The sequence below is a fragment of the Chiloscyllium punctatum genome, chromosome 41 (genome assembly GCF_047496795.1).
Source record: "Chiloscyllium punctatum isolate Juve2018m chromosome 41, sChiPun1.3, whole genome shotgun sequence".
NCBI lineage: Eukaryota > Metazoa > Chordata > Chondrichthyes > Orectolobiformes > Hemiscylliidae > Chiloscyllium > Chiloscyllium punctatum.
Genome location: NC_092779.1, coordinates 27,148,620 through 27,166,126, shown reverse-complemented (window position 1 = coordinate 27,166,126; position 17,507 = coordinate 27,148,620). Strand labels below are relative to the sequence as shown.

The following is a 17,507-nucleotide window of genomic DNA, read 5'->3' as shown; positions in this document are numbered from 1 at the left end:
TCATGATATTCCCTTGAACTTAGAAATAAAATCTTCTTGATCATTGGAAAAAAGAAATACACAAATCCAAAGCTGTGTATATTGATATCTTTTGCTGAAATCTACTGGGATGGCAGGTCTCCTAAAAAAACTGAACTCAAATTGCTAACAATAATTGCACAGCTTGATCAGGTTAATAGAAGCTCAGTAATTCTGTTACATTTTCATATAAGGTTTTCTTTGATTGTTCTGGGGATTTCATTATTTGTGTTATTGTTATGCCAGTGATTGGCTTCATGTAAGGGATCACAGTGTGGTAAAATATCCATTTATGTGTTAAAAACAGATGATTGACAATGAAAATGCCACTTTAATCATGCTCTAATTGATTCAGTTCTGGGAACAGTACCTTGGCTGTGAAGATGATAAAGCACAGACATGCCAAAATTATACTGGACCTAAAACTGTTAAACTATTAGTGGGCTGATAGCAATGACCTGGCCTGTATTCTCTTGAATGTAGAAGCTGGCGTAAATTAGATTTTTAAATGATTAAAGAAGTTGATAGAATCAATAAGGTGGAGTCTGAAATGGTGAGGCATAACCATAAAATTTGAGCGAAGGCATTTTGATATATTTTTGGAATCACCTCTTTGCACAAAGGATAGTCCAAATCTGAAACACTATCTTTCAAAACCCATTCAACACTTGAAAACTGCAATTCATGTTGCAGCTGTGGAGGACATTGGTTAGGCCACTGTTGGAATATTGCGTGCAATTCTGGTCTCCTTCCTATCGGAAAGATGTTGTGAAACTTGAAAAGGTTCAGAAAAGATTTACAAGGATGTTGCCAGGGTTGGAGGATATGAACGAAAGGGAGAGGCTGAACAGGCTGGGGCTGTTTTCCCTGGAGCGTCGGAGGCTGAGGGGCAACCTTATAGAGGTTTACAAAATTATGAGGGGCATGGATAGGGTAAATAGACAAAGTCTTTTCCCTGGGGTCAGGGAGTCCAGAACTAGAGGGCATAGGTTTAGGGTGAGAGGGGAAAGATATAAAAGAGACCTAAGGGGCAACGTTTTCACACAGAGGGTGGTATGTCTATGGAATGAGCTGTCAGAGGGAGTGGTGGAGGCTGGTACAATTGCAACATTTAAGAGGCATTTGGATGGGTATATGAATAGGAAGGGTTTGGAGGGATAAGGGCCGGGTGCTGGGCGGTGGGACTACATTGGGTTGGGATATCTGGTCGGCATGGACAGGTTGGACCGAAGGGTCTGTTTCCATGCTGTACATCTCTATGACTTTATGACTCTGTGATTGGCAAAGTTATTCAGGGTTATAGCACAAACTTTGGTGATGTGGAGCTAAGATACTGATTAACTATAATCTGATTATCTATTGAATCGTGGAACAAATGCAAAGAGTTGAATGGATTACATTCTTATGGTGTTCAGCAAGAATGTGAAATATTCAGATATATTTTCCCAGGAAGGTGCTATCCTTGATAATTTTTCCTGTCTTTGCAGAGGGTAGCAAACATTGAGTAAAGTACCTCCTGCAGACAGAGGAGACTTGCAGTAGCAAGAATGCAGACTGTTAAAAATCAGTGAGTAGAATGCTCAACTACCTTTTCAACAGCAGAGGAATGGATCTAAATTGCCCTTAAAGCTAAGGAGAAAAGAACATTTCAAAATTGATGCACATTTGTGAATTAGTTATTGCTTCCATTTACTTCTATCTTCTAATCTGTTTTTAGTTTTGGGTTATGGATGTTACTGAAAGGTTGCATTTGTTGGTTGCCTGTAATTGGCAGTGGGTCGTCTTTGTGAACGGCTGCAGTCCCTGTGGTGAAGGTGCCTGTGTGTCAGTGTAGGTAGGAGCTTTCAGAATAATGATCCAAAAATAATTTTTAAAAGTTGAGTTGTGCCTAAATCAGGACATTGACTATATTGGAACGGCCATTTTTCTGCTCTCGGAGAGAAAGGAGATGCTATCAAAGTATTTTTGGAGAGTTTCTGTATTGTATCCTGTAAATTGCACACAATACTGTCATGATGTGTCAGTGATGGAGAGTGTGTGTATTGACCCTCAACAGCAAAGTATCACAGATACTTGCAGGATTGATAACTATCTCATCATGAGGGGTGGTATGGTGGCTCAGTAGTTAACATTACTGCTTCACAGCGCCAGGGACCCAGCCTCGGGAGACTGTGCAAACTCCACACAGACTGTCTCCCTATGTCTGCGTGGGTTTCCTCCGAGTCCTCCAAAGATATGCAGGTTAGGTGAATTGGCCATGCTAAATTGTCCATAGTGTTCAGGGGTGTGTAGGTTAGATGCATTAGTTAGGGGTAAAATTATAGGATAGTAGGAGAGGGGAATGGGTCTGGGTGGGTTGCTCTTTGGAGGGTCAGTGTTGGGCTGAAGGACCTGTTTCTATGATTCTATGAAATAGTGGAGTAATGGCTGTCAGCTGCACCAAGGTCCTACCAATCACAGCAATAAATAGTCTGTTGCCAACAAAACCATCCATGATGAAATGGTGGAGCAGATTCGATGGGTTGAATGGCCTAATTCTGCTCCTGTATTTAATGGTTTTATAGTGTGGTACTGTATTTGAGCATCATTGAATTAAATCTCAATAATTGTTTGAGTAATCTGGGAGATAAATGCATTAATGAAATACTCACCAGCATCTGTAATCAGCACTGGTTTATTCATCAGGCAGTCTGAAGGGGAGTAATGAATTTCTCTTAACCAAGGATGAAGATCTGAGTAAATCTCTTTGGCACAGTTCAGGATGTATAGAAAGAATTCCGCACATTCTTCTCCTTTTGCCGAAATAATGTTCAATGTTTTGCGAACCTGGATTTTTATTTCAAGAATATTGGATGGATAAGATTTGAATTGGTTCATCTTTTTCTGATCGACATGCTGCCTCAATTTATTAAGGGTTTTAACCCCTGAAAAGTGGTTTGTTTTGTTACCCACAATGGGAAGAGAAAAACATCAAATTCAACACAAATTTCCTTCATAGACACCCTTGTCAGCCTTTAGGAATCAAATGAGGAGTTTCTTCATTCAAATTTCAACCAATTCAAAGGATTGTAAACGATTGGAACTTCCTACCACAGACAACTTTGGATGCTCTGACATTGAGTTTATTCAGAGATTGATAGATGTTTGGATCGGGTGATCATGAGGTTTATGTAGGAAGGTGAAGCTGAGATAGAAGATTCATTGTGATCTTATTAGATTAGGAAACAGGCTGAAATGGTTGAACGACTTGCATATAGTTCTGTTTATTATGTTCAGATCACCTCAACCTCCATTATTGTTAAAAATTTGCTGGGTCTGCCCACAATGTTCATCATAGAACATTAAGCTTGTACTTAACAACCAATATGCCATTTTTGTTACATGATTAAAAACAAATACAACAGCATCTCTCTAAGAATAAGGTCCTTCTTGGAAGACAGTAAAGTTGCTAAAATGAAGGCAGATGCCATGTGGTTGATTATGAATTGTTACATATGATCTGTAAGAGTCATACTAGACTTAAACGTAATCTCTCTTTCTCTGTCCTCAGATTCTGCCAGACCTAATAAGGTTCTCCAGCATTCTCTGTGTTTGTTTCAGATTTCCAGCATCTGTAGTATTTTACTTTTAAATGGTTTGCAGTAAGACTTTGCTTGCTGTCACCCACAGAAACTAGAGGGATATGAAGTCTGATGGTGAGCAAGATTGCAGTTCCACTGAGGAAAATAGTAGAAATTAGTATTAAAAATAGTTAGAAAACAGTCTAGAGAATGTGTTTTTGTAAGGAGATGAACATGGTAATTTTATTTGACGAGCAGACATGTGAAGCCACCCTGTTAAAAGTTTAAAAAGAAAGACTTTTAAGCATGACTTCAGAAACCTCTGTATAGTAGAAGGACGATTGTAACAAACATGGTAGTTTTGAATGCATTTACCATTGGAATAAATTAAAACATAGAAAATTAGGAGTTTTTGAATTCAATGGCAAAATGACCCTGCTTTTGTTCAGGGAGCAGGCAAGCAATTTCTAAGAAATATGGAATCAGTTCAACTGCTAATGGTAAAGAGTGACAGAATTTCCATTGAGCAAATTCATCATTAAAATGAATTATTACAGGGCATTAATGAAAGTTCTTTAATCAATTTATTGTAGTCAGTTTAAAAAGTAGTTTAATTTCTACTATTGCGGTTGTGCAGATTGAGTGCAAATTACCTATTAAGTCATCTCTTATCGAGTTAAAATGTAGATTTCTATTATCAAATGACTTCACTGGGTATAAGGTGTCACCATCACTTATGATTTCAGAAAGGCCCTGTGAAGTTGTTATAACTGAAAATATACAAGAGAAAGTAAATGATGTATTGGAGCTCCATGATTTTCCATAAACCTGGTGTGGAACTCTTTGCTTCAACTAAAGATGTTTCTAAGGAATCAGAAGCTTTGAGTTAAAGGACATCTAGAACATCATATAGACAAAAAAAAGAGTTAAAAGGATCTGGGGATGAAAATTGTTTGAAATTAAACATGTAGACTGAAATGAAGCAATACATGACAAATTAGATAGAAACAATACTAAAAGCTAATGATAGAACAAAGGACACACAGCTTTAGAACAGAATGGGATAACTGTAACCAGTAATGATACCATTGAACTGTAAGGAAAGAAACATTTTCTTGAATGTAAGTTGAAAAAATAAGAATAATCAAATCATCACTTGCCAAAAAAAATTGGATAATGCTTGTGGTGAATGAAAAGGCAAAAGATTTTTAAAAATTAAAAGAACTCATGAACTAACTGGAGTACCTGGTTTTTTTGATTGACCACTTCCATAATCTTAGCAAAGTTCTTAAAGCCACAAAACAGCTTATAATATTCAACAAAAATGTAGAGAACTAATTGCACAAATGGATGTGGTGCTAAATTTGTGTCTCTTAGGAAAGAATGCTGAAAGTTTAAATCAGCAGAACACACTTCAAGATAAAAGTGATCCTGCATTTCAACATGAAGGCAATTTCAATGTGTGGTTAGTTGACACTTGTTCTGGACATTAAAATAAATTCGAGATGTAGCAGAGAATATAGATAAAGTTTTATAACCTGAACAAGGTGATTCAAGGATTACATTGATAGGTCAATACTCTGATGACAAAATATCAAAACAAGCCAAGTATACCATTTTCCAATCTGGGACTTAGAAAACCTATGGAAACTATATGGAACGAGAAAGGAGATTTGCATTGTTGGGCGTCAGACAAGTGAAGCTGGTCGTAAAGTAAATTCTCATTTACTGGAAAGATGGAATTTCAAGACCAATACACAGTAAACTTTAAATCTTAATTGTCACATGAGATTGGGTTTGATAGGTTTAGCTTGGTGATGTTGCACTGACTGACCGTTTAATAGTGAAATCTGATAAGAGAGAAAATTTTTCCTACACTGTATATATAGGTGACAAGGTGAGTGCAAGGTTATATTTTGATAACATTGTAGAAAAGTTATTTCTAGCGCAGTGATTACAAAGAGGTCAGCCAGGTGGACCTCATAGAATATGAGTTCCCTTATTGGGGCTGTTAACCTTGTCCAATCAGTGGGGCCCTGCCTGCCAGTTTTAAACAGGAGTTTCAGACGTCCTGTTCATTCTGAGAGCTGGCTGAAGTGACTGGATCAGAGTCAAGGACTCTCTATGCATAAATAAAGTGTGGCTTGGTGATGGGATACCGGCCTCTGTGGACTTAGTTCATCTAGGATAATAATAATTTTTCTTATTTGTGTATTATGAATGCAAATTCTTGTAAGATGATTATTTTTAAATTGTTGCCTTTAATTCAAAGTAAAATGGAACAATGGCTAGGATAGGTGGTCCATTAGTTTTGCATGGCAATAAAATGGCTTCCATAGGCCTTAGGTGAAATCCAGTGAAAGCAAAGTTAATGTCCACTGCTGATAGACTAATTGAGTCTGAAATGCTGAACAGAGAAAGTGAGTTCTGCAAAGATAGAGACATGAAAACCACAGCTACTGTGTACAGCAGATGTAAAAGGTTGTTTTCAGTTAGTTGGCAGCACGGTGGCTCAGTGGTTAGCACTGCTGCCTCACAGCACCAGGGTCCCAGGTTTGATTCCAGCCTTGGGAGACTGTCTGTGTGGAGTTTGCACATTCTCCCCGTGTCTGTGTGGGTTTCCTCTGGGTGCCCCGGTTTCCTCTCACAATCAAAAGATGTGCCGGTCAGGTGAATTGGCCATGCTAAATTGCCCATAGGTTAGGTGCATTAGTCAGAGGGAAATGGGTCTGGGTGGGTTACTCTTCGGAGTGTCAGTGTGGACTTGTTGGGCTGAAGGGCCTGTTTCCACACTGTAGGGAATCTATTAAAAATAAGATGCTGGTGTGAACATGTTCTCATGTTGACAACATGGGGCACTCTGAGATTTAAAGACACAGGTTGACTTGATCTGAGGCATCAGGGACAATGAGTCACGAGAAGGGGGGCAGCTACCGATGTTGGACTGGGGTGGAAGAATGGACTTTGTTACTTGAAGTTGGTTTGGGAATTCTCAGAACACAGAAGAATAAATTCTAATGGGTATTTGCACTACAACTTGCAAAATGGAAAGTAGTGGACTTGTTGCGAGTATTTTTAAAGTGGTTCCTGAAAGGATTGCAATGTTTTGGAGAATACGGTAAAACCTATAAATGCAACATGGGATTTGTGTTGGGAAGTTAAGGAGAGAGATAGTTCAGTGTATAAGTGGCCTGCTAAATATTGTTTAATCAATTTGATTTTAGTTTATTGTAGTAAAAGTCTTAAAACTTGAAATCTTGTGTGATCCTTAAAGTCAATCTCTTTTTAAACATTATCAGTCTCACGAGGATCGTAACATTCTCTAACGGTGAGAGGAAATTATTGGTTGCTTAAGGTTCTAACTTTGTTTTTCAACGTGATGGGAATAATTAGGGAGATGCATTAGATTCCTTACAGTGTGGAAACAGGCCCTTCGGCCCAATAGGTCCATATCGACCCTCGGAAGAGTAACCCACCCAGACCCATTTCCCTCTGACTAGTGCACCTAACACTGTGGGCAATTTAGAATGGCCAGTTCACCTGACCTGCACATCTTTGGAGTGTGGGAGGAAACCCATGCAGACATGGGGAGAATATGCAAGCACCACACAGACAGTCACCTAGGGCTAGAATTGAACCTGGGTCCCTGGCACTGTGAGGCAGCAGCGCTCACCACTAAATCACTGTGTAAGTATTGTCATCCACAGTAAATCAAGTTGGTTTACACATATTTTGCTGCAAACCTAATGGCTACACAAATTTCTGAATCCAGGCCATTCATTATCAGCAAATAATGTGGAATTTCTAGGCTAACTGTACCTTATCATGTCGTGTTGCACTGTGCTGAACAAGTTCTATATCCTCTGGCATGAAGTATCCCAAATGTAGCAGGTTATCCAGGATGCACTCAATGTTTTTAATTCCATTCACTAACTTCACCCGGTGTACCACGAGGAGATCAAGGTAAGAGATAACCCGTTGTTTATGGACTACCACCTGCTCCATAATACTGCACATCTTGTTGACAATAAAAATTCACTTTCCTAAAGAAAGTAAGCAATAGAACAGTCAGTAATTTTGCTTTAAATTAATAAATTTACCACAACAAAATATGATCGTTTCTCTCAATTACAAAATGGTGTTGAGTCAGAAGAGAGATTTCCGAATCTCACTGCACAGTGCCATGGAATATTAGCAAGCTGCAAATACACTGTAATAGCTGATGCAGAAATATTGAGTGATAATTGCTGGTGTGTTAAATGAAGATGGTGAAGTCTGACATGGCCATCATACCCTGGCAATAAAGGTTTTTAAACAGAAAATGTTTCAGCCTATGTCCCAATCACATCATGTGGGTCCACAAAGCGCTTTGTGAACTACACCTTTACAAAGCTTAATTAGCAATGTTTGGTTTTTTGAGTGTTCCACATTTAATATAACCAGTGGTAAAATTTCAGTTTTAAACAGCATTAAAAATTCATTTCTTTCTCAACTACTATTGAAAATTACAAATTGTAATTGTAAGTAAAAGTTGCACAGTTATTAGATGAAATACAGACGCAAAGATTAAAAGTAGACATCGATAAAGGATATTTATAAAAATGAGAATAAGTCAGTGGGCAGAATTTTTCCAGCACCTAAATAATATGGGAAATACCAGCGCAGTTTGGAAAATAAGGAGAGATTAGAAAAATTGGATTCTCCACATCGCGGAAAAAAAGTTGGCAATCAGGTTTTAACGAGCAACATGAGAATCGTGCCAGTGTGTGGTGAGATGCCTATTTGCATGCCGATTTTACCTACGCTCACCTCATTGATGTGCACTTTCATATTTACTTACATGCCAGTCAGAATCGAGGTGGCAATAATTCCCAACATAAGTGTCAGAGTGGGTATCTGGTGGCTCCAGCTCACTGCATGCTCCTATGGGATTCTATCTTAAACAGCAATCCCCCAAATTTTGAGATACACTCCTTCTGCATTGATTGCATGCAATCCCCACTTATGGAGATTGGTATTGGACATATATATGCCTCAAAATATCCTCATGACACATCTCTGACCCACATTGAATTACACTTCTCCACTTCAGTGCTGTACTTTGGAGTGCATGGGCACCTTTCATTTTAATACTGCTGTCCGGATACTTTGCACAAAGTGACAATCACCCATTGCATAGATTGGGTGAAGGTGCTTCTCATGGCTGCTTGCTCATTCTCTTAGTTCACACCCATCCTGCACCTACTTGGTTGCTCACAACATGCATGTCTTTGCACTTTTTGCACTTTGTGGCTTCATTCAGAGCTTAAAAGGTTAACAGTACTTCTGTCTCAGCAAGTTTTGAGAAGATTTGTAGTTCAGGTTGAGGTTTTGGATGTAGGTTTGCTCGCTGAGCTGAAAGGTTCATTTCCAGACGTTTCATCACCCTACTAGGTAACATCTTCAGTGGGCCTCAGGTGAAGCACTGTTGACGATTCCTGCTTTCTATTTATACATTTGGGTTTCTTTGTGTCGATGTGTAGACCCCATCTACCACCCCCTGAGAAAAGGAACAGAAAGTGACTTCACCACAGGAAGTGACATCACCACAGGAAATGACATAATCAACCCAAAGAAACCCAAACATATAAAAAGAAAGCAGGAATCATCAGCTGTGCTTTACCTGAGGCCCACTGAAGATGTTACCTAGTAGGGTGATGAAACGTATGGAAATGAACCTTCCAGCTCAGCGAGCAAACCTACATCCAAAACCTCTGTCTCACTTTGTTGTTAGCATGGAGATCAAGCCACACAGCTTCTCATGATTTTCAACATTGAATAGATAAGGGATGGACATATGGCTATATTGCATCATGCTTCATGAATGTCACACTTATACCATGTGTTCCAGCAGTTAATGCTATAAACACACTGCATGTATTTTAGCTAAAGAGTCGTGCTTCAAAGTTTAAAGGGAATAATTGCCAGCCAGGCCAAGGTAGTGTTGCCTGTCAGGGGATACCAATACAGACGAACCTCGATTATCCAAAGGACATGGGCAGGGAGTATTTCGTTCAGTTAATTGAATGTCAGATAATCAAATGCTGGAGAATACAGTTAGCCAAGCATCGGGACCTTGCGATCTTGTTCGGATAATCCGAAATTCGGTTAATCGAATACCGAATAATCAAGGTTCCTCTGTATAACCAGCAGGGGCAAGGGCAGCATCTGATTTCAGTCCACAGCTTGTATAAGGTCACTCCGGCCACTCGGGAATGTCAGGGTCATGGCTCCCGTATCCCTGCAGTGCAGAAAATAGGCCATGGTCAGACCAGTACATCTATTCGGCCAGAGCTCACAGTGTCATATTGGCAGTTGAAGACATAAAGGAAAGAGTTCTGTGGGAATGTGTCAAAGATTGGTATTGATAGGCTGGACAATAGTGCAGGGATGAAAGGAAGATGGAGGTTCTGATGGGTGTCCTGATTTCCAGGCTGAGCTTGCCCCTCACTCGTTGAGATTGATCCATGTTGGCTTCCATCCTCATGCTAACGAGAAATGAGAATGGCAAATGGAAAATGGTTGCAATCGCACCCAGAGTGAGTAATAGAAGTTTTTTTAAAATTTTCTTTCTGTCTGAGCATGTGAGTGATGTAAGAGGCAATTGCACTAATCAGCCACTTGCGCAGTAAAGATTGTAAACATGGCATTTTCAGTTGTATTAGGAAATTAAGGACCGAGATAGTTTAGTATATTAGTTGCCTGCTAAATATTGTTTAATCAATTTGATTTCAATTGACAGCCCACAAGCAGTGTGAAATGCAACAGTATTCAATGATGTGGAATACATATCTTGGTCACAAGCAAACTTGACCACACATTGCTCATTACATATCAATCATTGTCAATTCTGCAAAGCACAAGTAGTCGCAGGTCTATATCAGAATAAGTTCCCTCTGTCAAAGATCAACGTAAAGGCATTCCTGGTCCTCTTTGTCGGAGTCCTCTGTGTGCCACTGTATAGGGGAGTATGCTAAACTGTGCTGACAGCTCATTATTACAAAGGACCTGTTTCTGATATTCCCCAAACAGGTTCATGCGACCAATGAATCTAGAATGACCAGAAATGGAGGGGGAACTGATTTCCCAGCAAACCTAGGAACAACAGCAACCTCCATTAGCTGCTGAGCAGCCTCTCTACGAAGTAGCTGCAGCTGAACATTCCCCTGGGAAGGGAAAGAAGTATAAAAGGCCTGAGGTCTATCATCCTTGATGCTGTTTCCTCTGAATGAACAGGATGCAGTATCCTCTGAGCCTGTGGATGTCCCAGGACATTATCACAGAACAATGCCAACTGGTGCTGGGGCAAGTCCTATGATCTGAAAAGGTGGATGTCATTCTATCTCAATGCCCATCAAAAGGTGACAGCTGAGATCATTCTTTAAAAATTAATCTTTCTGAGGATCCATAGAGGACACATGTGGAGTCTTACAATCCTGAATCCAGAAATGTAACAAGGCTGTTACCAATGCAATTTGGGTCAAGGTGAGCCCAGGCAATAGCCTTTGCCAACATAACTGGATCCTCCAGGTGCAGGGCATAGACTGTGCACGTAACACACTGAGCATGTTTTATCAAAACAGAACAGTCTTTAGAAAAGAAAAGGATTCCATTCCTTCAATGTACAAGCCATCAGTAACATGTCACAGAGGTTGACACCTGGTAACCTAAGAGTTGCCATGCTGCCTTTATCCACCACCTCAATGACTCTAAGAAGTTTAAACATGCAAAATGTTTATTCTTTCTGTCTGCATCTGAAATAGTCTCTTTTTAAACTTACTAGCTGTTTTTTGGAGAGAGAGAGAGAGAGTGTGTGTGTGTGCATGTGTGTGTGCGCGTGTGTATGCCTATGTGTCTGCTTGATGTTGCGTTGTTTCTTTTGTAGGCAATAAAATTCTTTTTCTTTTCACTCAAGAAAACCTTTGTAATTGGATTTTTGTTTTTAAGTAGTTAACTACAGTTTTAATTGATGTGAAATATAACTGTGAGCTAATAAGAAAAAGGAGTGTTTGTTGTGACTGATTGAGAAGAGATTAAAAAGAGGGGAGTGGTATTACCACTTCTCACCTGGTTGCAAAAACTATCTAACACACTTCAGAAAGCAATCAAGACTCCATCCCATTGCTATGGGTCTGACTGGATAAGACTGGCAGATTTCCTTCCCTAAAGGGCATTTGTGAATCAGATGGGTTTTTGATTAGAGTTACGATGATCACTATTATTCTGATTACCTTTTTATGTTCAGGGTTTATTCAGTGCTGTAGTGGGAGAGTGAGGTTGGTGATTGGTGAGTTATTATGGTCAATATGTTTCTACACATGTGGTCTACAGCTAGCATTAAACTTTTTTTCACTGGGCTAAGAATTAAAGTACAGCTTTAGATAGGGTAACTCTCTGTACTGGGATATCACTAATTAGGTAACCCAATTCAATTTAGTTTGGCATTGTAGCTCCAAAGGGCGTAATTACATGGGGCTCTATGCAGCTTGCAAGTGGAGTACACATTTCAAGCAGAGTGAGTTTGGTGAGTGGTGAGTTGTTATTTACTTTCTTCACACTGTAGTAGCACTTGGCTCATATCTCAGTGTAGTAGAAGGAGCTAGTTGAAGAATAACATAAGCAATTCTATTCATAATAAATACGTTTGATACAATGACAGTATGGAAGGGCAGCTTGGTGTGTGGAATGTACAACCTGTGGAACGTGGGAAGTGATAAGTGCACCATGTGTCTGAGATGAACACACTGCACAAGCCTGAGCTCTGGGTTTCAGTGTTTAAATGGTGGATAGGGTCACTGCTGTGCATTCCCTGATGTAGGTAACTAAATGGATAACGTTGACAAAGGTGGTCACGCTGCAGTTTAGGGATCTACAGGCAGGTCGGTAATTGGTGACTACCTAGCAGTCCAAGAGAACTAGGCATGTAGGGCAGGAGTCCTCTGAGATAATCTCACTTACAAATCAACTTTTCATGCTGGACATTAGTGACGAATCCCTTTGGCGTGGAAGCAGGCCATTCAGCCCATTGAGTCCACACGACCCCCTCAAAGAGCATCCCACCCAGACCTACCCCAGTACTCTATAATCTCGCTTTTCCCATATCCTATCCTAACCTGCACATCTTTACACTGTTGGAGGAAACCTGAGCACACTGAGGAAACCCACACAGGCAAGGAAAGAATGTGCAAACTCCACACAGACGTTCGCTTGAGGGTGGGATCGAACCCAGGTCCTTGGTGCTGTGAGGCAGCAGTGCTGATCACTGAGCCAACATGCTGGCCTTTGAAGGCCATGGTTCCTCAGGGGACTGGAGACAGACCCAAGCCAACGGCACCATGAGTGTACTGTAGGGGAGGAAAAGGAATGGAAGAGAAATAGCGTTGGAGGTAGTTTAGTTAGAAGAATAGACAAGTGTTTCTGTAGCCCTAAATGTGACTCCAGAATGGCATGTTGCCTTCCTAGTGTCAAAGTCATAGGGTGAACAGCCAGAAGTTAAAATTTACATTGGTGCCAAAGATTTTATTTGGGAAGGAGATGAGATTGTGAAAGTGGATTTCAGGAAGCTTAGAGAGAGAGATTGTAAAGCAGGACCGCCAAACCAGAATTACTCTCAGTATTACTCTCACATCCTCTCAACATTTTCAACTCTCACGTGTTGAAAAATTGAGGATTGGACGCCTGGCTGGAAAATTGATGTGGGGTAAAGGTACAAGGCTTCTGAAAGAATTGGGTCTGGTTCTAGTCAGGTGGGACCGGTACAAGTTGGACAGGTTATATCTTGGCAGAACCAGAACGAACATCCTTGCAGTAAAATTTGCTAGTGCTGTTAGGAAGGGTTTGAACCAAATTGGCAGGGAGTGGGAACTTAAGAGGGAGTTCAAATTCAAAGGAAGGCAAAGAAGCAAAAAAATATATATAATGCAATGTCAAATGTCAAATAGGGCCAAAACGGAGAATAAAACAAAAAACTGTGGATACTGGAGATCTGAAACAAAAACAGAAATTGATTGTGAAATTCAGAAATAATGAATAATCACAGGACTTGAAAAATTATCTCTGCTTTATCTCTCACAGCTGCTACTTGGGTTTCTCCAACAATTTCTGTTTTTGTTCCAAAATGGAGAATAATGTTTACAAAGCAGAATGAAAAACATTCTATCTTAAAGAATTTACCAGTTGCAAAATGGTTGATGATTTGGTTGCACAAATTGACATAAATGGATATGATTTAATTGCCATTACGGAGACATAGCTACTGGGAAATGGGAATAGGAACTAAATACCTAAAGATATTCTACATTTAAGAGGGAAAGACAAAAAGGAACAAAAAGTGGTGGGGTTGCATTCCTAATAAGGATTGACAACAGTCCATTATTAATAGAGGTTCTTCAATGAAAGGATCAAGATATAGAATTAGTTTGGCTGGAGCTAGAAAAAACAAGGAAACACATTATTGTTATGAATTAGTTATATTAATGTTTGGCAAACTATGAATCATAAACTTAGAGATGCATGTAATGAGGATAACGCAGTAATAATGGGTAACAGCAACTTGCATTTAGACTGAGTTACCCAAGGTAGCAATAATATTTTGGAGGATGAATTCCTGGAGTGTGTATGAAATGGGTTTCTGAGACAACAAGGAGCTAACAAGGAATAGTGCTACTTTGTGTTTGTTGTTGTGTAATAAGAAATGTCTAATAAATAAATGTCTAATAAATAAATGTCTAATAAATAAATGTCTAATAAATAAACTTGCTGTAAAGGAGCCATTCAGAAATAATGACCATTTTTTGATGAAGTGGAGGTGGAAAACCTGGAAAAATGGCGCACTGAGAACAATCTAACTCTCAATGCTGGCAAAACCAAGGAACTCATTATTGACTTTTGGTGGGATGTTACTCATGTCCCCCCTTACACATTAACAGCACTGAGGTGGAATGAGCGGAGAGTGTCAAGCTCCTGGGAGTGGTCATCAACAACAAGCTTTCTTGAACTCTTCATGTGGACGCACTGGTTACAAAGGCCCAACGTCTCTTCTTCCTCAGGCAGCTGAGAAAATTTGGCATGACGGCAAATACCCTTGCCAACTTTTATAGGTGTGCCAGCGAGAGCATTCTGTCTGGATGTATCGCTACCTGATATGGCAGCTGTGCCAATCAAGATCGGAGACGGTTACAGAGAGTGTTAAACTCGGTCCGTATAATCACAAAGGCCAACTTCCCATCTATAGAATCCATCTACCAGGCCCGCTGTCAAGAAAAGGCTGCCAGCATTCTCAAAGATCCATCCCACCCTGGCAATGTTTTTCTACAATTTCTACCATCGGGGAGAAGGTACAGAAGCCTGAACACACTCACCAGCTGGTTTCATAACAGTTTCTACCCTACTGTTGTTACAATACTGAATGGAACTCACAAACTCTTAACATTCACCTGTACCTGTGTTTTTGTTTTTGCCTCAGTTTACCTGTTATTTACTTATCTTTGGTATTTAACTCTGTGATCTGCCTGTATTGCTCGCAAGATAAAGCTTTTCACTGTGCCTCAGTGCACGTGACAATATATTCAAATCAATTCAAATTTTAAATGAAGTTTGAATGCTGAAATTATGATTTCTGAAATTAGCTTCTCAGGGCAAAGGCAACAAGAGGGTATTGAGGGATCAGCTGACTAGAATGGATTTGGAAAATGCAATAATTGATTTGATAGTAGACAGGAAATGGCTAATGTTTCAAGAAATGCAGCAGACAGACACAACTTGAAGACTCAAATGTCCAAAGGAAAATGATTACTGAAAGATGTTTAAGATTGAATTAGATCAAAGAAAGTGGCTTTTAAGAAAAATAGTGGTCAGCCTGACAATTGCTAGCAATTTAAGATAAAAAAAACAGACCAATAAACAGAGAAGGAAAGTGAAAAATAAATATGTAAGTAAGCCAGTGAGAAACATTAAGGAGGACTGCAAAAGCTTCTATTGAAATATGAGAAGATAAAAATGAGCAAGGATAATTGTGGGCACATTACCAGTGAGAAGAGAATGTATAATGGACAAGGAAATGGTAGAGAAAATGAACAATTACTTTGTGTCTGTCTTCATAGAAGAAGATACAGAAAATTTTCAAGCAATACTTGATGTCTAAGGGACTTGTGCAACCAAAGAGATGAAGGTAGAGTAGAATTAATGAAAAGATGGTACTTGAAAAATAAACCATGGATTGAAGATTGATTTCGTCTGATTAGCTTTACTTCAGAGTATTGAAGGAAATAACAATTGAGACAGTTGATGGATCTATGGTTATATTTATAATTCTATAGATCTTGGAAAGGTTCCTGCTGATTGGATGGTAGTAAGTGTACCCCCATTATTTAATGGGGAGATAGAGGGAGAGTTGAGAATTACAGACCTGTTAGTTTGGTGTCAGTAAAAGGGAAATGTTGGAACATATGTTCAAGGATGTGATCATGGAAGATTCAGAAACGAATGGCAAAATTGGGCTGAGTCAATGTGGATTTATGAAAAGGAAATCATATTTGCCAAACTTGGAGATTTTTTTAAGGATGTCATTTAGAGCATAGACAAAGGAGAACTAGTACATGTGGCATATTTGGATTTTGAGAAGGCTTTTGATACTGTCCCAGATAGGAGGTTAGTAAAATAAAGTAGGATCACATAGAACTGGAGGCATTATTATACCATGGATTAAGAATTGGTTAATGGATACTGAGAATATTATTCTCAGTATCACAGGTAGTTACTAATGGCAGTTATTAGTGACAGTACTTGGTCCACAAATGTTCACAATCTGTATCAATGATTTAGATGTGGGTCTAATTATAATATTTCCTAATTAGCAATGACACCACCCTGTCAATTGTGTAAATTATGAGGTAAGTGCAAGGAGGTTTCAAGAGAACTTGGGTAGGCTAAGTGAATGGGATAGAACATGGCAGATAGTATATAATATATACAAATGTGATGTTATTCACTTTGGAAAAAACTGAAAGGTGGAATATTTCTTAAATGATGAGAGGTTGAGAGATGTGGGTGTCCTTGTCCACGAACAAATATGCAGGTGAAGCAAACTATTGGGAAGGCAAACAGTACTTTGGTATTCTTTTCAAGGGGATTTTAGTTAACAAATAAAGAAAGCTTGCTGTAGTTGTATTGAGCCTTGTATTGAGACTTCCCTCTGAGTACTGTGTATAGTTTTGGTCTCCTTAGCTAAGGAAGAATGAAATTGCCATAGAGGAAGTGCAACGGCAGGTCACCAGATTAATGTCTGAATGGTGGGATTAACTGACAAGGGCAGATTTTTGAAATAGCATCTGTGTTCTTTAAGTTTTTCAAAGAATGAAAGCGATCTCATTGAAACTTGCAAAATTCTTACAGGGTGTGACAGGCTGGATACAGATCGGTTGTTTCCTCTAGCTGGTGACTCTAGAAAGAGGGGGCATAACCAGAGTTCCCGTGAATATGGGCCGCTGAAGCCAATGCATGACATCAGCCTCCAGAACGCACGGTCACTGGACTTGAAACGTTAACTCTGCTCTTTGTCCAACAGATGCTGAGAGACTTGCTGAGTTCCTCCATTCACTTCTGTTTTTGTCTCTCCTTTTTGTTTGATGGACAATTACAGAAGTTTTCCATTCTTCAATCTTGTTTGCAATATTTTGAGTAAGCGAAAGCAAATTTATATGGAAACGTGATTTTTCTTTTGATTTTCTCTGGGGTTAGTAACAAGCATTTTGAAGATTAATCTCTATTTCCTAAAGACACCAGGACAATCCTAGAGTTGTAAATTTTAACTGGTGACTAAACAAGGAAGTTGTTTTAATTCAGAGTTAACTCTGACCTGAACTCAAGGTCAGAGAGTAACTGGCCTTGCTC

General features: G+C 39.4%; 1 protein-coding gene across 1 annotated transcript in view; it reads right to left on the bottom strand.

Annotated features, from left to right (window-relative positions):
- The window catches only part of LOC140464948 (nucleotide-binding oligomerization domain-containing protein 1-like), a 34,510-nt gene extending 26,893 nt beyond the window's left edge, over positions 1 to 7,617 (bottom strand). The window contains exons 1-2 of the mRNA XM_072560611.1: positions 7,398 to 7,617; positions 2,670 to 2,844 (exon numbers count right to left, since the gene is read on the bottom strand). Of these exons, the coding sequence (XP_072416712.1) occupies positions 2,670 to 2,844; positions 7,398 to 7,595 (373 nt within the window). The 5' untranslated portion in view covers positions 7,596 to 7,617. The remainder of the gene's footprint in view (positions 1 to 2,669; positions 2,845 to 7,397) is intronic.
- Positions 7,618 to 17,507: the final 9,890 nt, after the last annotated feature.